Source organism: Sapajus apella, unplaced genomic scaffold, assembly GCF_009761245.1.
Source record: "Sapajus apella isolate SASKATOON/1434 unplaced genomic scaffold, GSC_monkey_1.0 scaffold111, whole genome shotgun sequence".
NCBI classification, from domain to species: Eukaryota; Metazoa; Chordata; class Mammalia; order Primates; family Cebidae; genus Sapajus; species Sapajus apella.
The window spans coordinates 4,125,461-4,148,143 of NW_022437051.1; the positions used below are offsets into that span (position 1 = coordinate 4,125,461).

Below are 22,683 nucleotides of genomic sequence, written 5' to 3' on the forward strand. Positions count from 1 at the left end.
TCGACCATTGTAAAAGACAGTGCGGCAATTCCTTAATGATCTAGAACTAGAAATATCATTTGACCCAAAAATCCCATTGCTGTGTATATACCCAAAGGATATGTATATACTCAAAGGATTATAAATCACTCTATTATAAAGACCCATGCACATGTATGTTCATTGTGGCACTGTTTACAATAGCAAAGACTTGGAACCAACCCAAATGCCCATCCATGATAGACTGGATAAAGAAAATGTGGCACATATACACCATGGAATACTATGCAGCCATAAAAAAGGATGAGTTCATTGTACTTTGGATGAAGCCAGAAACCATCATTCTCAGCAAACTGACTCAAGAACAGAAAACCAAACACCACATGTTCTCACTTATAAGTGGGTGTTGAACAATGAGAACACATGGACACAGGGAGGGGAACATCACACACTGGGGCCTGTTGGGGTTGGGAGAGCTAGGGGTGGAAGAGTTAGGGGAGGGATAGCAGGGGGTGGTGTTACTGGGGAAGGATAACATTAGGAGAAATACCTAACATAGATGATGGGGAGATGGATTCAGCAAACCATCATGGCGTGTGTACACCAAAGTAACAATCCTGAACAATCTGTACATGTGCCCCAGAACTTAAAGTATATATATATATATATATATATATATATATATATATATATATATATAGAAAAGAATGGGACCATGCAACTTAAAATGGGGACACATGGGAGGACCCTGATGAGGCGGAGGCATTGAGTTCCTAACTTCTGATGAACCTTTTTTTTTTTTTTGTCTGAGGAAATTAACCCTGCACTGCCTGAGGTAACGGTGATGGTCTCCCTTGAGGCAGGTGCCAGGCAATACAATACTGATTTTTTTCTTGACCCACCCCCAACAGCCCTGTTTGCTTCTAGACTTATAACTAGGCTCTTGGCAGGCCCCTAGAGGTGAGGTTCAAAGTGTAATCCACATGGAGGTGCTCTACACTCCAAAAGAACTGTTTGATTTTTCTAATTTATTTAAGCAGAAATCTGGAGCACAGGCATGAGAATGGACATCAGGGTGGAGGATAATGGTAGAAGGAACGTAAAGTTGAAACAGGCTGAATTTATTGATTTAGGCCCACTAAGAGGGATTCTGCATTTAATGTTGCAGCTTGGGAGTTAAAAAAAGGTTCTAAAGGTTTATTTGCTTGGTTAGCTGAAATACGGATTAAAAGACGTCCCACTGTGAGTGAGCTGAAAATGGCTGATCTCTCTTGGTTTAATGATAGACAGGACAGGGAAAATGTGGCACATATACACCATGGAATACTATGCAGCCATAAAATACGATGAGTTCGTGTCCTTTGTAGGGACATGGATGAACCTGAAAACCATAATTCTCAGCAAACTGACACAAGAACAGAAAATCAAACACTGCATGTTCTCACTCATAGGAAGGTGTTTAACAATGAGAACATATGGACACAAGGAGGGGAGCATCACACACTGGGTTCTGTTGGGGGGAACTAGGGGAGGGACAGCAGAGGGTAGGGAGTTGTGGAGGGATAACATGGGGAGAAATGCCAGATGTAGGTGATGGGGGGATGGAGACAGCAAACCACATTGCCATGTATGTACCCATGCAACAATCCTGCATGTTCTTCTCATGTACCCCAAAACCTAAAGCGTAATTATATATGTGTGTGTGTGTGTATATATATATATATATAAAGAAATGACAATTTTGTCCTCAAGCAACCGTTCATATAGTATCCAATTTATATTATGAAAATTCACAATAGTAGAAAGCCTGTATATATTTTATTTCATAAGTAGGCAAAGGGAAATATATGAAACATTACATAATTAATGTTGTCTGGTGGAGTAAAAATACATAATTTAAGGATACACATTAATTGGCATGTAGATTCAGTAGAATGAACTTACTAAGTTGAGAAAGACTAGTCATTCTTTAAATTTCCTGTTGTTGTTTTAACAGAACTGTACAGCTGAAATATTTTAATTCTTAGATTGTGTTCTACTGTATCCAAACATAAATCTGTACTTACCAACCACTTTGTTTAAATCAAATTGAATTATTAGGTCACTAATTGATGGATACACTGCTGAAGGATTTTCTGCTGTATCTGGAAGTTCTGAGGCTCCTTCATTTTTAACTGTAATAATAATAGAGTGCCAAAGTAGTTGATTTAAAAAACCAACATTTTGTGAAACACCTAGGAATGCATGTAACCAAGAAGGTGAATGCTCTCTACAAGGAGAACTACAAATACACTGCCAAAAGAAATTAGAAATGGCACAAATAAATGAAAAAACAGTCCATGCTCATGAATTGAAAGAGTCAGTATCATTAAAGTGGTGACACTGCCCAAAGCAATTTACAGGTTCAGGGGATTCCTATCAAACTACCAATGTCATTTTTAACAGAATTCAGGGAAACTATTCTAAAATGCAGAGAATAAAAAAGAACCCTAATAGCCAAATCAATTCAAAGCAAAAAGAACAAATGTAACGGCATCATACTACCTGACTTGAAACTGCATTACAGGGCTGAAAGAGCATTGTACTGGGACAAAAACGGACACAAAGACCAATTGAACAGAATAGAGAACTCAGAAATAAAGCCACATAACTACAATCATCTGATCTTTGACAAACCCAGAAAAAATAAGCAATAAGGACTCCCTACTCAATAAATGATGCTGGAATAGCCATATGCAGAAGAATGACATTGAACCCTTGCTTTTTACCATATACAAAAATTAAATCAAGATGGATTAAATATTTATTTGTAAGACTTCAAACCACCACAAGCCTAGAAGAAAACCTAGTAAATACCCTTCTCAATATCAGCCTTGGCAAAGAATGTATGGCTAACTCTTCAAAAGCAATTACAACAAAAACAAAAATTGACAAATGGAATCTAGTTAAAAACTATCTCCAAAACTATTGGAGACAGTGTTTTCCTCCCCTTCCCACAAAACAAAACAAAACAAAAAAAACTATCAACAGAGTAAACAGACAACCTATAGAATAAGAGAAAATATTCACAAAGTATGCATCTAACAAAGGTCTAGAATCTATAAGGAACTTAAACCAACAAGCAAAAAAATAACTCCATTGTAAAAATAAGGCAAAGGACAAAAACAGAAACTTCTCTAAAGAAGACAAACGAGTGGCTAAGAAACATGAAAAAATGCTCCACTTCACTAATCATCAGAGAAATGCAATTTAAAACCACAATGAGATACCATCTCACAGCAGTCAGAATGGCTACAATTATTATTATTATTATTATTGTTATTTTGACATGGAATCTCACTCTGTTGCCCAGGCTGGAGTGCAGTGGTGTGATCTTGGCTCACTGCAACCTTCACCTCCTGGGTTCAAGTGATTCTCCTGCCTCAGCCTCCAGAGTAGCTGGGATTATAGGTGCATGCCACCATGCCCAGCTAATTTTTTTGTATTTTTAGTAGAGACGGGGTTTCATTATGTTGGCCAGGCTGGTTTCCAACTCCTGATTTCAAGTGATCCACCCATCTTGGCCTCTCAAAGTTCTGGGATTTCAGGCATGAGCCACTATGCCTGGCCCAGAATGGCTATAATAAAAAAATAAAAAATAAAAAAACCAGATGGTAAGTCTGTGAAGAAAAGGGGACATGTACACACTGTTGGTGGGAACATAAATTAGTCTAAACACTTGGAGAGCAGTTTGGAGATTTCTCAAAGAACCAAAAGTTGAAATACAATTTGGCTCAACAATCCCATTCCTGGCTACATATCCAAAGGAAAATAAATTGTTCTACCAAATGGACACATGCATCCCATATGTTCACTACAGTGCCAGTCATAATAGCAAAGATATGAAATCAACGTAGGTGCTCATCAATGGTGAATTGAATATAGAAAATGTGGTACATATATACCATGGAATAATATACAGCCATAAAAAAGAACAAACTCATGTATTTTGCAGCAACATGGATATAGTCAGAGGTCATTATCCTAAGAAAGCTAATGCAAAAACAGGAAACCAAATACTGCATCTCTTCCCTTACATGTAGTAGATAAACACTGGGTATACGCAGATATAAAGATGGGAACTATAGACACCATGGAATACTAGAAGAGGGAGGAAGAAGGGATAAAATGACTTCTTGGGTATTATGCTATCTGGGTGATGGGTTCAGTCATATCCCAGAACTCAGCATCACACAATATACTTTTGTAACAAATCTGCATAGGTACCCCTGCTTCTATGATAGAAACTGAAAAAGTAAAAAAGTACATACAGTAAAAAACAACAAAAAACCCTAACATTTTGTTTGAGGCAGAAGTATAGTACATAGTACTAATTATTTTATCTCTCAATGATCTAACCTTATTTACTTTACAATTTAACATATGAATTATTCAATTGAATACAAATATGTTAAATAATTTTAAATTCTTACAAAATAGCTACTATATGCCATCTATTATACTAAGTACATTTATTATCTCATTTAATCATCATAGTAATTGATGAAAATAAGTATTTTATCTCCATTTAACAGATGAGGGAAATAGAACTTATTGATATTATGCATTCTGTGGAAAGTCACAGAGTTACTAAATATAAAACTTAGAATGAATTAGTTCTTTTAGTTGCCAAAATCTGTTCCCCAATTAATAAACTCAAATGTCTACTGACACTGAGTGTGTAATGTGAATGAAATGGGCATAGTGATGATAGGGGTGGCCTACAGGGCAAGGTGAAATGAAAAGTGCCTGTTTTATTTTAAAAACCTATTATTCTCACCACTACAACAGTATGACAGATATTCTCAGGTGTTTTAAATTCCCCAAAGAAGCTAGGAATCTAGATATTTACAATAATCTTCAAAATTTTTAAATGTTTGCAGATAGTTTAAGACTTATATACTCATGTTTGAAGGACAAATCTTCAGCTAGTACCACAAGAAAATTATCCATCTTTAGAAAAGGATTAATTGTAACATGTGGGTGAAATTTAAGGGCCAATAACTGATATTAATTGGAATGATACCTTGGAAATACTTTGGAAAACATAATCATTTACCCATCAATGTATCTCTCTATGATCTAGGACCATGGAAAAGCCATTTTGGATTATATAGTATATATGTTTATTCCTCACCAAATCACTTCTGAGATCTACAGCATTATGTTTTTTTTCTAAAAACAGAGAGTTATTATAGGTATTTAAACTGTGTTCTTAGTAATCTCCAAAGTACTCAGAGAGTCATACAGCAATCTTGGAAATTCTCTGGTTATTGTTTATTTTTAAATCCATAAGAAGACAGCAGAATAAAGCTTCCCTTTGCCCTCATTTTTCCTATAAAAGCCCCAGAAACAAAGAAAAAAAGTAAGCAAATTTCCATAGACCCCGATACTAAAAGTACTGTCATGAAATCTGGCAGGAGGCTTTGGAGAATACTAAAAGATAAGAGTCATGCTTTCTTGAACTTACAACAGTACACAGGTTTTCCTCCAAAGTGTCATCACTGAAAGGTATGCCTAATATGCTTTGTTGGTGTTAATCATAATCACATTTAGAGTTCTAAGAAAGAAGAGTTGAAGAAGAAACCACAATGATGAACCATTTCTATTGCTTGAGATAGATTCCTAATAGAATTTAGGGACGCTGACAGTAAAAATGGAATAAAAAAAAAAAAGGAGGAAGATAGTGCCAAATTGAAACAGATAAAAGACACATATGTGAATTGCAATCGTTTCTTTAACAAAATAAACAAAAACAAACAAAAAGCAAGATTTAATAATATGACAGCAAGCCTAGACAGAATCTATCAATTTTCCCACAAAATCTCATCCTCCGTCAATCTACCACACATATACATTCCACTAACCACTTTATTTTTAGAAGATCTCGTTTAAAAATTAATAATAATTTAACCAGCATGAGAAACAAGCACAGAAATTGCAACAATCACAAAGAAACCTAAAAGATAAATAACTAGGGAAGGCACAGAGTGATATGAGCAAGATGGAAGAATAGAAGATCTCTTAGCATCACTTCCCCTAGAAAAAAATACAACTAGAAGTTATTCAAAGACAAGACTGCCACCCTGAATTCACGAAAACTCAAGGGAGAAGTGCAGAAGCTTCCTGGACACACAGAATCAAGAAAAGCTGATACTGGTAAGAGGAATAATCTACACTTTAAAGGATGTCACCCCTTCCTGCAAACAGGGATAACACCACTCAAAGAATTTCCCTAGCATATAGTTCCCAGGATGGGAGGAGGAAATGGAGGTGAATGCTCAGTCTCCAAACTGGTTTTAGCATCTTCACAGGAAGCTCACTCCAGTACCTGTCCCAGGGAACATTTAAAGTGCAGGGAGGACTGAACAACCTGGTCCAATGAATTGTGGTCAAAAAGGGATGGTTCTAATTGCATTGACTGACATGTGAATTTTTGTAGCTGTTCTGTGCTCCAATCAGTGAAGATACCACATTGAGTAAAGTGGGTGGCATATAGTACTGAAAAAGACACAATCCACAGGAAGGACAAAATTCCTGGCTGGATTCCCTACAAAGTCCACATACTCATGGCGAGCCTTCTCCTGACCTGGAAACAACTACATATTTGGAAATTAAGTTCTGGTGCTCACTTAAAAAAAAACTATTTTTATTAATAGATTTTGTAATTGATTGAAGAACAACAGCAGGGCAGCAACATAGCTCTGGTGCAGTGTTTAAGTTACAGGGCTTACTGTAAGTCTTCCATAGACTTGAAAACAATAGAGCAGTGATTTATTTCCAGTGCAGCATTTAATTTCCGGTTTTCACTTGCTTCTGAGTTTCCCCAGACTCAGAAGCAAGAGCAGACCAGTGATTAACTTCTAATATTAAGTAGTAAAGACCTAACACCATCAAAACGACCTGCGAGAGCTCAATGTGCAGGCATCAATATAAAAAAATGCAAGAATTGTAAAAACTCAGGAAAATATGACACCACCACAAAAGACTAAAAAAAACCCTTCATAATGGACTCAGAAAAACTAAAGATCTATAAAATGACTGAAAAATAATTCAGAATAATCTTGTTTTAAAAGTTAAAGAAATTACAAAAGAAATACAGATAGAAAACTAGATGAAATTTGGAAAACAATTCAGGAACAAAACTAGAAAGTTAACCAAGAAATAGAAACGATTTTTTAAGACCAAAGAGAAACCCTAAAAATAAAGAATATGTAAATTGAACTAAAAAATTCAATAGAAAGCTTAACAGCAGACTTAAAAAGGAAAACAAATTAGTCAACTCAAAAGACAGAACATATGAAATTATACAATTAGAGGAGCAAAAAGAAAAGTGAATAAAAAACAATGAAAAAGTTTATCAGAATTATAAGACAACATCAAATAAGCTAACCTCAGCATAATAGGAGTTGCTAAATGATAGAAGAGAGAAAAAGGCCTATAAAGTATATTTAAGGAAACAATGACAGAAATTTTTCCCATATATGGAGACAAAAAACAGCATTCAGGTATAGGAAGGTTAGGTCACCAGTCAAATTCAACCCAAAATGTAATCACCAATGCACATCATAATCAAATTATCAAGTCAAGGACAGAATATTAAATGTAGCAAGAGAAAAGAAACATATAAAAATTAATGAAGTCTCCATACAACTTTCAATGCATTTCTCAGCAGAAATCCTAGAGATCAGGAGAAAATGGGATGAGATTCACACTGTTAACTTTTTTTCAAGAAGTGATGCAGAAACTGAACAGGAAAACCAAAGGAAACTAAGGACCTTTCAAAGGAAGTAAAAGGTTGCAGCCTAAACTGTGAGTCAGGTGAAGGACTCCAAGTCCCCAGGATGTGAGAAGCGGGGAGTTTGCCTCTGGGATATGCACCCCCACTAGGGACCATGAAGTCCACATCACCAGGGAAAGCCCTAATCTCACCTACTGCAGGAGGTGACTTGGGCGGATAATGGAATATAAAATAAGAGCAGCAGTGGGAGACTCCTTGCATGCACTCCCAGATCCCAGTGGGGACCAAGGGCAGCCATTCCTTACTGATCTTAATAGGGGACCCTATGGAGGACATTCACAATGTTCAGGTGTTGGTCACAGGTCAAAAGAAGCCCCCGACATGGTTTCACAATATAACCTCGGGTAAGGACAAACTCTCTTGGCTAGGGTCATGGTTGGGGAAAGTGAAAAGCAGACTTTGAGTACAGGAGTCCTGAGTGCAGTAGCTGTGGGTGCAGGAGTTGGGTATCCAGCTTTCCAGTGGACAGGGAGGAATGTGGCCTAATAGCCATGGTTGCTATCTCCCTGAGGAAAGCTTATGGCTCCCAGTAGCTTCTGATTACAGACTGACTGGAACTCAGCTTTCTGCTGCCAGTGGAACACTGTGGGAATGGATCTGCCTCACCAAGTGAGTGGGAACTATGCAGGGCTTACCACTGCCTGCTATTCTTTGAACAAACTCTTCTGCATAGCAGAGGCAGCAATGCTTCCCTCTGGAACATCCTGAGCTCCACTGCCATCCCCCAACAACCATAGGGGTTGTTGCTTGCCCTGCACATGGAGACTCAGAGAACAAACCCACTAGACCCAACCCCTACCTGGCTTTTCCCTGCCATCCACCCTGGCTTAACACAAAGGATAGACTCTCTTGAGAGCTGCATGACCCTGCCAATTTGCCTATAAAATCAGAGCACCCCACCCTGGCCAATATAAGGCAAGCAAAAATTCCACTGCTACTACCACAGTTGGAAGTGCTGCCATCTGGCTGGAAGCCAACCAATGCAACCTACTACAGTATCTCCTCATAGAATAATACTGCATCCAGGAAAGAGAAAATAGCTCCAGAATCTCAGCTATCACCACTGTCTGCACCATTCTGCTAACCAGGAGGTCCTTAGTCTGTCTGTGGGACCAGTTCATTACTACTCTAACTAGTGTTCAAGAAAGCCAATACACTAAGGCTATCAATAACCAAGGACTTTCACAGAGTCTGTGTCACTCTCCTGCCACCCCCATTAAAGCTGGTGCTGGTTCCCACTGCTGGAAAGCTTGAGGACAGGTCACATCACTTTGTAGACACGCCCCAACAGCAGCCTTGAGTGTGGCAACTTCACTGGGTAGTTAGAAATAATTCTAAGAGCAGTAAGACAAAAGTATCAGGTAACCTAAAAAGTAAAACACTATCAAACTAACAGCAGATTTCTCAGCAGAAACCATATTAGCCAGAGGGATTGGGTAACTATCTTCTACTTCCCTAAACAGAATAAATGTCAGTCAAGAATTTTGTATCCTGCAAAGCTAAGTTTTGACCTCCTTAAACATACTGTCAGCCCAGAATTTTGTATCCTGCAAAGTTAAGTTTTATAAATCAAGAAGAAATAAAGTCATTTTCAGACAAATGCTGAGGGAATTTCTTACTATCAAGCCAGCACTACAAGAAATACTAAAAGGAGTTCTAAATCTTGAAAAAAAGCCCAATATGCACTAAAATATAATATCTTGAAAGCTTAAAATTCATACGGCCTATAAAATAAAAACACAATTAAGAAATAGGTAACAACATAATAAAGAAAACAGTACTTCACATCTTAATATTAACATGAATGTACATGGCCTAAATGATTCACTTAAAAAATTCAGAATGGCAGAATGGATAAAAAAAAAAAAAATCACAACCTAAATCTCTGCTGTCGTCAAGAGACTCACCTAACACAGAAGGATTCATATAAACTTAAGGAAAATAAATAAAAAGTTATTGTACATAAATGGGAACCAAAAGTGAGTAAGAGTAGCTATTCTTATATCAGACAAAATACTTCAAAACAACTGTAAAAAAAAAAAAAAAGACAAAGATGGTCACTGTATAATGATAAAAAGATCAATTCAACATGCAGATATTACAATCCTAAATTCATATGTACTAAATACTGGAGCTCCTAGATTCATAAAACTATCACCAGTAGGCCTAAGAAATTAGATAATAAAACAATAATAGTGGGACTTCAATACACAACCGACAACACTCAAAAGATCTTTGAGACAAAAAGTCTACATAGAAACAATGGATTTAAATAACATGCTACAACAGATAAACTTAATGGGTATCTATAGTAAATTCTACCCAAGATCTTCAGAATTTACATTCTTCTCGTTAGCACATGGAACATTCTCCAAGACAGACTATATGATAGGCCACAAAACAAGTCTTGATAAATTTTAATAAAATCAAAATCTTATCAAGTATCTGCCAGACCACAACAGAATAAAACTATAAATCAATTCCAGGAGGAATTCTTGAAACTATACAAATACATGGAAATTAAACAACATGCTTCTGAATGATATTTGCATCAATAATGAAATTAAGATGGAAATTTAAAAATTTTCTGAAGCAAATGAATATGGAGATACAACATATCAAAACCTCTTGAATACAGCAAAAGCAGTGCTAAGGGGAAGTTTTTAACATTAAATGCTGACATCAAATAAATATAAATATCACAAGTCAACAACTAATGTTGCTCCTGAAGGAACTAGGAACACAAGAACAAACCAAACCCAAAACTAGCAGAAGAAAGAACAAAAATAAGAGCAGAATTAAATGAAATTGAGACTTAATACAATAGATCAACAAAATGAAAATTCATTTCCCTGAAAAGATTTTTAAAAATTGACACATTACTATCTAGACTAAGAAAAAATCCAAGTAAACATAATCAGATGCGAAAAAAAAAAGACATAAGAGCTGATACCACAGAAATTTAAAAAGATCATCAGAGTGCATAACTATATACTCACAAAGGAAAAACCTAAAGGAAATCAATACATTTCTGGAACATAAAACATTCCATGGTTGAACCAGGAAGAAACAAAAATCGTGAACAGACCAATGAGGAGTAGTAAGATTGAATTAGTAATAAAAATATCCCAATAAAGAAGCCCAGAGCTAGATGGATTGACAGGCAAATTCTACCAAATGTGCAAAGAGGAACTGGTACCAATCCTGTTGAAACTGTTCTAAAAATATAAAAAGAGAGAATCCTCCATAATTCATTCTATGAAGCCACCCTGATATCAAAGCTTAACAAGGACACCCAAAAAATACAGACCAAAATCCCTACTGAACATAGTTAAAGAAATCTTCAACAAAATGCTAGCAAACCAAATCCAATAGCACATCAAAAATACAATATACCATGATTAAGTGGGGTTTATTCCAGGGATTCAAGGATGGTTCAATGTATGCAAATAAATAAATGCAATTCAACACATAAACAGAATTAAAAACAAAACCCTTCTGATCATCTCAATATATGCAAAAAAGGCATTTGATAAAGTTCAGCATTTCTTCAGGATAAAAGTCTTCAATAGTCTGAGCACGGTGGCTCACGACTGCAATCCCAGCACTTTGGGAGGCCAAGGCAAGAGATCAGAAGATCGAGACCATCCTGGCTAATGCAGTGAAGGTGAAACACTGTCTCTACTAAAAACGCAAAAAATTTGCTGGGTGTGGTGGCATGTGCCTGTAGTCCCAGCTAGTCAGGAGGCTGAGGCAGGAGAATCGCTTGAACATGGGAGGCGGAAGTTGCAATGAGCCAAGATTGCACCACTGCACTCCAGCCTGGGTAACAGTGAGACTCCATGTCCAATAATTAATAATAATAATAATAAAACCTTCAATAAGCTAGATATAAAAGGAACAAATCTTAACATAATAAAGGCCATATATGACAAACTCACAGCCAACATCATATTAAATACAGAAAAAAAAGCAATCTCCTAAGAAGCAGAACAAAGATGCCCACTTTACCACTTCTATTCAACATAGTACTAGAAGTCCTACCCAGAACAGTCAAGCAAGAGAAAAAAATAAAAGGCATCAAAATAGAAAAATAGGAAGTCAAATTATCTTTGTTTACTGATGATATGATCTAATATCCAGAAAAACGTAAAGACTTCTCCAAAAACTCTTAGAGTTCATAAACAAATTCAGTAAAATTTCAGGATATAAAATCAATGTACAAAAATTAGTGGCATTTCTGTATACTATACCAATCAAGCTGAGAATCGAATCAAGGAGGCAATCCCATTTACAATAGCTACAAATAAAATGCCTAGGAATATATTTAACTAAGGAGGAAAAAGATCTCTACAAGAAAAAATACAGAATACAGATAAAAGAAAAGAATTAATGTTATTTAAATAGCTATATTGCAATTGTTTTTTTTTTTTGAGATGAAGTTTTGTTCTTGCTGCCCATGCTGAAGTGCAATGGCATCTCTGCTTACCACAACCTCCACCTCCCACGTTCAAGCAATTCTCCTGCCTCAGCCTCCAGAGTAGCTGGGATTACTGGCATGTGCCACCACACTTGGCTAATTTTGTATTTTTTAGTAGAGATGGGGTTTCTCCATATTGGTCAGGTTGGTCTCGAACTCCTGACCTCAACTGATCCTCCCACCTCAGCCTCCCAAAGTGTGGGGATTACAGGCATGAGCCACAGTGCCCAGCTGCTATACTGTAATCTTGTAAGCATACTGCATTCTTTTCTATTTTTTTCTTCTCTGTATTTTCAAAAGCCTATCTTTGAGTCAGTAATCTTTTCTTCTACTTGATCACTTCTGCTGTTGGGATTCTGGGATGCAGTTTTTGTATATGTTCATTGAAATTATCAACTCCAGAATTTCTGGCTATTTTTAAAGTTATTACTTCAATCTCCTTGTTAAATTTCTCTGATGGAATGGTATTTGGATATATTTCTTTGAATGGGTAAAAAACATGAAGATATTTGTGTGGCTGAGGTGACTGTTCCTAATTCTAATGTCCATAATTAAAAACAATGGAAAATTACAAAGCCATTCAGGAAGTACTATAGACCTTTCAGAAATGAAGTTTTGGGTCATGCATCAGGTAATGAACGATGACAAGCTGAGATACTTGGCGAAGGCAAAGAGAAAATGAAATTGGCGGTGGAAAAAGATAGTTATAAATACCAGCTATGACCACATGACCAGTTATAGAAGCAAGGACTATAATGGTTATGAGTATTTCTTCCTTGTTATGAACTTGTGTGTGTATAGCTTAGCCTGGGAGTGCCAAACCTTTTTTACAAACATCTCTTCTGAAGCCCCAAAGGAGATTCATGGGTGATACATTGTTTTCCATCTCACCCCTCAATCTTCTCTGATAAATTTCTGAATTCCTTTTCTCTGTTATCTTGAAGATCACTCAGCTTCCTCAAAACAGCTATTTTAAATTCTCTAAGAGGTCACATATCTCCATTTTGTCAGAACTGGTCACTGATGCCTTATGCAATCAGTTTGGTGATGTTGTATTTTCCTATAATTCTCTTTGAAGCAATTGTGAATGGGAGTTCACTCATATCTTGGCTCTCTGCTTTCCTGTTATTGGTATATAAGAATACTTGTGATTTCTGCACATTGATCTTGTATCCTGAGACTTTGCTGAAGTTTCTTATCAGCTTAAGGAGATTTGGGGCTGAGATGATGGGGTTTTCTAAATGTACGATCATGTCATCGGCAAACAGGGACAATGTGACATCCTCTTTTCCTATTCAAATACACTTTCTTTCGTCTGATGGCCCTAGCCAGAACTTCCAATACTATGTTGAATAGAAGTGCAGAGAGAGGGCATCCTTGTCTTCTGCCAGTTTTGAAAGGGAATGCTTCCAGTTTTTGCCCATTCAGTATGATATTGGCTGTGGGTTTGTCATAAATAGTTCTTAGTAGTTTGAGATACGATCCATCAATACGTAGTTTGTTGAGAATTTTTAGCATAAAGAGCTGTTGAATTTTGTCAAAGGCCTTCTCTGCATCTATTGAGATAATCATGTGGTTTTTGACTTTGGTTCTGTTTATGTGATGGATTATGTTTATAGATTTGTGGATGTTGAACCAGCCTTGCATCCTTGGGATGAAGCCTACTTGATTGTGATGGATAAACTTTTTGATGTGCTGTTGGATCTGGTTTGCCAATATTTTACTGAAGATTTTTGCATTGATGTTCATCATGAATATTGGCCTAAAATTTTCATTTTTTATCCCGTCTCTGCCAGGTTTTGGTATCAGGATGATGTTGGTCTCATAAAATGAGTAGGAAGGATTCCCTCCTTTTGTATTGTTTGGAATAGTTTCAGAAGGAATGGTACCAGCTTCTCTTTGTACCTCTGGTAGAATTTGCCTGTGAATCCGTATGGTTCTGGAGTTTTTTTGGTTAGCAGGCTATTAATTGCTTACTCTACTTCAGACCTTTTTATTGGTCCATTCAGGGATTCAACTTCTTCTTGGTTTAGTCTTGGGAGGGTGTAAGTGTCCAGGAATTTATCCATTTCTTCTAGATTTACTGGTTTATTTGCATAGAGGTATTTGTAGTAATCTCTGATGGCAGTTTGTATTTCTGTGGGATCGGTAGGGATATCTTCTTTATCTTTTTCTATTGCATCTATTTGATTCTTCTCTCTTTCCTTTTTTATTAGTCTGGCTAGTGGACTACCTATTTTGTTGATCATTTCAAAAAGCCAGGCCCTGGATTTATTGATTTTTTGAAGGGTTTTTTTTGTGTGTGTCTCTATCTCCTTCAGTTCTGCTTTGGTCCTTGTTATTTCTTGCCTTCTACTAGATTTTGATTTTTTTTAATATTGCTCCTCTAGTTCTCTTAATCATGATGTTAGGGTGTTGATTTTATATCTTTCCTCACTTCTCTAGTGGGCATTTAGTGCTATAAATTTCCCTCTAGACACGGCTTTAAATGTGTTCCAGAGATTCTGGTAGGTGTGTCTTTGTTCTCACTGGTTTCGAAGAACATCTTTGTTTCTGCCTTCATTTCATTATTTACCCAGTAGTCATTCAGGAGCAGGTTGTTTAGTTTCCATTTTTGCAGTTTTGGGTGAGTTTCTTAATCCTGAGTTTTAATTTGATTGCATTGTGGTCTGAAACACTGTTTGTTATTTTTTCCATTCTTTTGCATTTGATGAGGAGTGTTTTACTTCCAATTATGTGGTCAATTTTAGAATAAATGTGGTGCAATGTGGTGCTGAGAAAAATGTATACTCTATGGTTTTGGGGTGGAGAGTTCTGTAGATGTCTGTTAGGTCCACTTGGTCCAGATCTGAGTTCAAGTCCTGGATATCCTTGTTAATTTTCTGTCTTATAGATCTGACTAGTATTGACAGTGGGATGTTAAAGTCTCCCACTATTATTGTGTGGTAGTCTAAGTCTCTTTGTAGGTCATTAAAAACTTGCTTTATGTACCTGGGTGCTCCTGTATTGGATGCATATATATTTAGGACAGTTAGCTTTTCTTGTTGCATTAATCTTTTCACCATTATGTAGTGGCCTTCTTTGTCTCTTTTGATCTTTGTTGGTTTAAAGTCTGTTTTATCAGAGACTAGGATTGCAACCCTTGCTTTTTTTTCTCTCTCTCTCCATTTTCTTGGTAAATCTTCCTCCATCCCTTTCTTTTGAGCCTATGTGTGTCTTTGCATGTGAGATGGCTTTCCTGAATACAGCACACCGATTGGTCCTCAATTTTTATCCAATTTGCCAGTCTGTATCTTTTGATTGAGGCATTTAGCCCATTTACATTTAAGGTCAATATTGTTGTGTGTGAATTTGATCCTACCATTTTGATGCTAGCTGGTTGTTTTGCCTGTTAGTCAATGCAGTTTCTTCATACTGTTGATGGTCTTTACAGTTTAGTATGTTTTTTTCATTGGCTAGCAATGCACTGCAAAGGAGAAGGAAGTGTATTTAGTGCTTCCTTCAGGAGCTCTTGTAGGGCAGGCCTGGTGGTGACAAAATCTCTCAGCAGTTGCTTGTTCATAAAGAATTTTATTTCTCCTTCACTTATGAAGCTTAGTTTGGCTGGATATGAAATTCTGGGTTGAAAATTATTTACTTTTAGGATGTTGAATATTAGCCCCCATTCTTCTGGCTTGTAGGGTTTCTGCCAGGAGATCCACTGTGAGTCTGATGGGCTTCCTGTTGTGGGTAACCTGACCTTTCTATCTGGCTGCCCTTAGTATTTTTTCCTTCATTTCAGCCCTGGTGAATCTGATGATTATGTGCCTTGGGGTTGCTCTTCTTGAGGAATACCTTTGTTTTGTTCTCTGCATTTCCTATATTTGAATGTTGGCCTGCTTTGCTAGGTTGGTGAAGTTCTGCTGGATAATATCTTGAAAAGTGTTTTCTAACTTGGTTTTGTTCTCCCTGTCACTTTCAGGTACACCGATCAAATGTAGATTTGGTCTTTTCATATAATACCATATTTCTTGGAGGCTTTGTTCATTTCTTTTCTCTTTTTAATCTAATCTTGCCTTTTCACTTTACTTTTGATCTTCAATCTCTGATATCCTTTCCTCCACTTGATTGATTTAGCGATTGAAACTTGTGTATGCTTCACAAAGTTCTTGTGCTGTTTTTCAGCTCCAGCAAGTCATTTATGTTCTTCTCTACATTGGTTATTATAGTTAGCATTTTGTCTAAACTTTTTCAAGATTCTTAGTTTCCTTGCATTGGGTTAGAACATGCTCCTTTAGCTTGGAGAAGTTTGTTATTACTCACCTTCTGAAGCCTGCTTCTGTCAATCTGTCAAACTTATTCTGCATCCAGTTTTGTTCCCTTGCTGGTGAAGGGTTGTGATCCCTTGGAGGAGCAGAGGCATTTTGGCTTTTGGCAATTTCAGCCATTTTGCACTGGTTCCTTATCATCTTCATGAATTTATCTACCTTTGGTCTTTGAAGTTGGGACTTTTGGATGGGGTTTCTGAGTGGAAGTCGTTTCTGTTGATGTTGAAGCTATTTCTCTCTGTTTGTTAGTTTATCTTCTAACATGCCCCTCTGCTGCAGGTCTGCCGGATTTTGCTAGAGGCCCACTCCAGACCCTGCTTGCCTGGGAGTCTCCTGCGAGGGCTGCAGAACAGCAGAGATTGCTGCCTGTTCCTCTGGTAGCTTCATCCCAAAAGGTACCTGCCAGATGTCAGCCAGAGTTCTCCTATATGATGTGTCTCCCAGTTAGAATACATGGGGGATCAGGGAGCAACTTGAGGAGACAGCCTGTCCCTTAACAGAGCTCAAGCACTGTGCCAGGAGATTTGTTGCTCCCTTCAGGGCTGCAGGGCAGGGACGTTTAAGTCCGCTGAAGCAGAACCCACCACTGCCCCTTTTCTCATGTGCTCTGTCCCAGGTAGGTGGGGGCTTTGTAAGTACCTGACATGCCGCTGTCTTTTTTTTTTTTTCTTCAGAGATGCCCTGCCCTGCAAGAAGGGAATCTACTTCACAGTCTGCCAGCAGAGGCCTGGTTGAGCTGCTGTGCTGGGCTCAACTCACTTGCTGTGTAAGCTTCCCAGAGGCTTTGTTTACACAAGCAATGTTGAAACCTGCCTACCCAAGCCTCAGCAATGGTGGGTACCCCTCCCCCCAACCAAGCTCTACCATCCCAAGTCAAGCTCGGACTGCTGTGCTGGCTGCAAGAATTTCAAGCCAGTGGATCTTAGTTTGCCAGTTTTTGTGTGAGTGGGACCCGCTGAACCAGCTCACTTGGTTCCCTTGCATTAGTCCCTTTTCAGGGAAATGAGTGGCTCTGTCTCACTGGCATTCCAGGCACCACTGGACTAAAACAGCCACCCAGTTTTGTGCTGGAAACCCAGGGTGCTGGTATCATAGGTGCTGGAGGGAATTGTCTGGTTTGTGGGTTGTGTAGACTGTGGGAAAAGTACAGTATCTGAGCCAGAGTGCTGGAGAGTCTGGAAAAGTCCCTAATGGCTTCCCTTGGCTGAGAGAGAGAGTTCTCCAACCCCTTGCACCTCCCATGTGAGGTGATGCCCTCACCCTGCTTCAGCTTGCCCACCTTGAGCTGTTCCCACTATCTAACCAGTCCCAACGAGATGAACCTGGTGCCTCAGTTGAAAATGTGGAGATCACTCATCTTCTGGTGTGCTCTTGCTGGGAACTGCAGACTGGAGCTGATCCTATTCAGCCATTTGGTGGAAGTTCCTCTGCTTTTTATTGTATATATTTATGGAGTATGAGTGATGTTTTGATAAATGTATACATTGTAGAATAATTAAGTCAAGTTAATTAATATATCTATCACCTCGCGTATTATTTTTGTAATGAGTAGAAAGTCTCCCTTAGCAACTTTTAAGTATACAGAATATTTTAATAACTATAATGACTATGCTATACAGCTCTCCAAAATTAATACTCCTATTCAACTGAAATTTTGTGTCCTTTTGTAACATCTCCCCATTTCTCCCTCTTCCCGCAACCTCAGGTAATCATGATTCTACCTTCTACTTCTACAAATACGACTTTTCAGATTCAACATATATGTGAGATCATGTAGTATTTATATGCCTGGCTTATTTCACTTAGCATGTCTTCCAGGTTCATCCATGTTGTTGTGAATGGTATTATCTCCTTTTTAAAAGGAAGAATAATATTCCATTGTATGAGAACACCACAATTTCTTTATCGATACATCCATTGTCAGACACGTCTTTTTCTTACCTTGGTTACTGTGAGTACTGTGGCATGGACATGGGGGTGCAGATATCTTTACTAGGTATTTATTTCATTTCCTTTGGGTATGTGCCAAGAAGAGGAATTGCTGGGTTACATGGTAATTCTATTTTTAATTTTTTAAAGAAACTCTCTATTGTTTTTCACCACATATACAGTATATAAGAATTCCCTCTTTCCACAACCTCACCAACATGTGTTATCTTTTTGATACTAGCCATTCTAATAGTGTGTGATGCTATCTCATGGTTTTTATTTGCATTTCCCTGATGATTAGTGATACTGAGCATCTTTTCATATGCCTCCAGATGGATTAAAGATTTAAACATAAAACCTAACACCATAAAAACACTAGAAGAAAATGTAGGCAAAAACCATCCATGACATAGGCATAGGCAATGACTTCATGACTAAAACACCAAAAGCAATGGCAATAAAAGCCAAGATAGACAAATGAGATCTAATTGAAATTCAGAGCTTCTGTACAGCAAAAGAAACCATTATTAGAGCAAATCAGCAACCAACAGAATGGGAAAGACTTTTTGCAATATACCCATCTGACAAAGGGCTAATATCCAGAATCTACAAAGAACTAAAACAGATATACAAGAAAAAAAACAACCCCATTCAAAAGTGGACGAAGGATATGAACAGACACTTTACAAAAGAAGACATATAAGAGGCCAACAAACATATGAAAAAATGCTCAACCTCACTGGTCATTAGAGAAATGCCAAATCAAAACCACACTGACATATCATCTCACGCCAGTTAGAATGGCGATCATTAAAAAATCTGGAGACAACAGATGCTGGAGACGATGTGGAGAAATAGGAACACTCTTACATAGTTGGTGGGAGTGTAAATTAGTTAAACCATTCTGGAAGACAGTGTGGCAATTTCTCAAGGATCTAGAAATAGAAATTCCATTTGACCCAGCAATCCCATTACTGGATATACACCCAAAGAACTATAAATCGTTCTACTATAAAGACATATGCACATGTATGTTCACTGCAGCCCTGTGTACAATAGCAAAGACCTGGAACCAACCCAAATGCCCATCGATGATAGACTGGACAAAGAAAATGTGGTACATATACACCATGGAATACTATGCAGCCATAAAAAACAATGAGTTTGTTGTGTCCTTTGTAGGGACTTGGATGAATCTGGAAACCATCATTCGCAGCAAAACTGACATGAGAACAGAAAGCCAAACACCATTTGTTCTCACTAATAGGTGCGTGTTGAACAATGAGAACACATGGACTCAGGGAGAGGAGCATCACACACTGGGGGCAGTTGGGGGCTGGGTAGGGGAGAGACAGCGGGGGGTGGGAAGGGAGGGCAGAGAGGGAAGGGATAACATGGGGAGAAATGCCAGATATAGTATGCACCAAAAGTAAAATAAATAAATTTAAAATAAAAGATCAAAAATAAATAAATAAAACAAACAAAAAAAGGCATTGTGGAGGGAGAATTCCTTTTACTTTGTGGGATCTCAGTCTTTTCTCTCAAGACCTTCACTTGACTGGATGAGGTTCACCTGTATTATGGAAGGCAAGCTGTTTCACTCAAAGCCTGGTGATTTAAATGTTAATTATATCTTAAAAATACCCTCACAGTAACATTTAGACTTGTGTTCGACCATGCAACCAGGTAGTAGAGCCTAGTTAAGCTGACGCAAAACTATCACAGTTGGCCATCTGCCTGGAAGAGGCCATTCAGGAAAGAACACTTATTAATCTTATACATTATACCAGAAACAACGCTGAGAAAGAATAAAAACATCTCTAAGAGGGGCTCTATGCTGTCCTAATTACAATGAAGAATAATATCATTAAAGATCAATGGAGAGGTGTTTTAGAAGATCAAGTAAAAAGGGGTATGCCAATGGAAGTTCTAGAGACAGTTTAAATTAGGTGAGATGTTGATGGGAATGGTGGCTTTTCTGTATCAAGTATCACAGACCCTTTAATTCCTTTATTAGTAGCTTCATGTGCTCAATATAGGTGAGGAGAACAAAAGAAACAAGGTATGTGGTAGCTGCTGGGTGCCCCAGTGAGAGAAACACTGTGCTTTCTGTATTCCCTCTTCTGCATTCTGTTAAGAAGCCAAATAAATGTAATATTAAAGTCTGTTTTGTCTAGCAAATTTATTATAGCCTGAAACTGACAATGATTGGGAGTGCTGTAATAGTTAATTTTAGAGAATAAAATATAATTACTTCCATTTCTGAACTCATATGTTATCTTATTAATATATGGCCATACCAGTTGTTAAATATACTTAATATCACTATGACTAACACACAATTTGGGGTCTTTCTGTCATAGTTTGGCTGAAAATATATGTTGGGAAACTCAGAATTAAGGTGAAGATACTCCTATCTTCTATTTACTTTCAATTTCAATTTGTCTTGTGTGTGCAGCATAGGGAGGTAATCTTTATTTTGAAACTTTCTGAGCCATCTTGTTTTAGGTGTTCATTTCTTAAAAACATTATTACTATACTTTGAATAATGCAAGTTTTTTCTACATTTAGCATCTCCAAAATTTAGGTACATTATAATAAATGAAAAAGAAAGCACTGTTTCACAATTGTTAACATTTCTGTTTCCTTATGATACCTAAAAAGGACAGGTCTCATAATCAGTAACATCATATTAATTAAATATAATAGCTGCATTATGCATTTTTTATAGAATTTAAGAGTGCTATTTAAAATGTGAATTGAAATAATTCACATTTATTTTAATAAATTATACCTTTATTCCAGATACTTACTGTATTTTTTCTTATGCTTTTTTGGTTTTTAGACCCCATATTTTTGTAGCCTATTATATTTTCTTTGATCATTTATATAATGTCGGGCATTTATATATCATATTTCAGTTTTATAAGCTAATTAGCATTAGATAAGTTGTGAGCATGTTTGAATCTGTTTCTCCATCAATATTAAGAGTTAAACATTGGATACAGGATTTCCTAGCCCTATGACAGAAAGCAAAAGTATTTATAATAATCATATACCTTATGACATATATGTGCTTGATGGATTAAAAAACATATGTAAAAAATAAGCAAATACTAAAATAAAACATAGAAAACATTCATTTAACCTTGAGGTTAAGGAGACATTCCTTAAGAACAGAAACATAGAGTTGTAAATAAAGTAGAAACATACAAGACCACAATAAATTGAAAAAAATATGTGCCAACATATAAAAGATAGAACTATAAAATGATTTAAAAAGTGTATGCTATTTGACTTATTTTGTTAATATATAGAAGCACCTAGGATGTTTTAAAAAAGCAGACAACCTAATAAAAAAATGGGCAAAGGATACAATATGATAACAAAAAAAGAAAGAGTTAAGAAATAAACAAAAGATGTTCTACCTCACTAGTAGTCATGAAGACGCAAGAAAAAAAGTAAGAGAGATGATTAGAGAGACTAAACATACTAATTGGTATAGAAAATATGAAAAAAATTAACAATAACGACTGAACACACGTATTCAAACTTATTAACACTTTAACATTTTGTTTTGATGAATTTGGAGTGAGAAAGCAATTTACAAGTATAAATGGGAGTAAAATATTTCTAAGGCTCTTTTGTTTGTAATGGAGCTAAAGATACTGATTAGTTTTAGACATAGCAAAAATTATGTAAAAGATTAAATACATGTGTTAAGACAAAAAATTAAGGACAAACAAATAGCAGAATGTAAAGTTTCGGTTTGGTAGAGAAGAAAGGAAGGAAACAAAACTTGAAAAAGAAAATCACACAAGTATATAAACAGATACAAAGCAAACAGTATGCAGGAAACATTGTATAATTTATCTGGCAGAGAAATACAATTCTACCAGTAACATTTATTATATACTGCTTAAATTTCAATAGTATAATAATATGTGTTATACTATTCATACTACTAATAATCATAATACTAATAAAATACTATCAGATACTGATTAGTAATACTAATACTAAAATACTATTAGCATTAAGTACTATTAGTATTACTAAATAGTAAATTTATTATATACTTAAAACTACACAAAAAGTATCATATCTTTCTATGAAATAAAGGATGTACATAAAAATAAGGTTTTGCT

The 22,683-nt window shown here is 36.7% G+C and overlaps 1 protein-coding gene across 1 annotated transcript in view; it reads right to left on the reverse strand.

Moving 5' to 3' along the window:
- The window catches only part of CCDC7 (coiled-coil domain containing 7), a 394,100-nt gene that overhangs the window by 91,962 nt on the left and 279,455 nt on the right, over positions 1 to 22,683 (reverse strand). Inside the window, exon 29 of the mRNA XM_032259671.1 lies at positions 2,046 to 2,153. Within this exon, the coding sequence (XP_032115562.1) occupies positions 2,046 to 2,153 (108 nt within the window). The remainder of the gene's footprint in view (positions 1 to 2,045; positions 2,154 to 22,683) is intronic.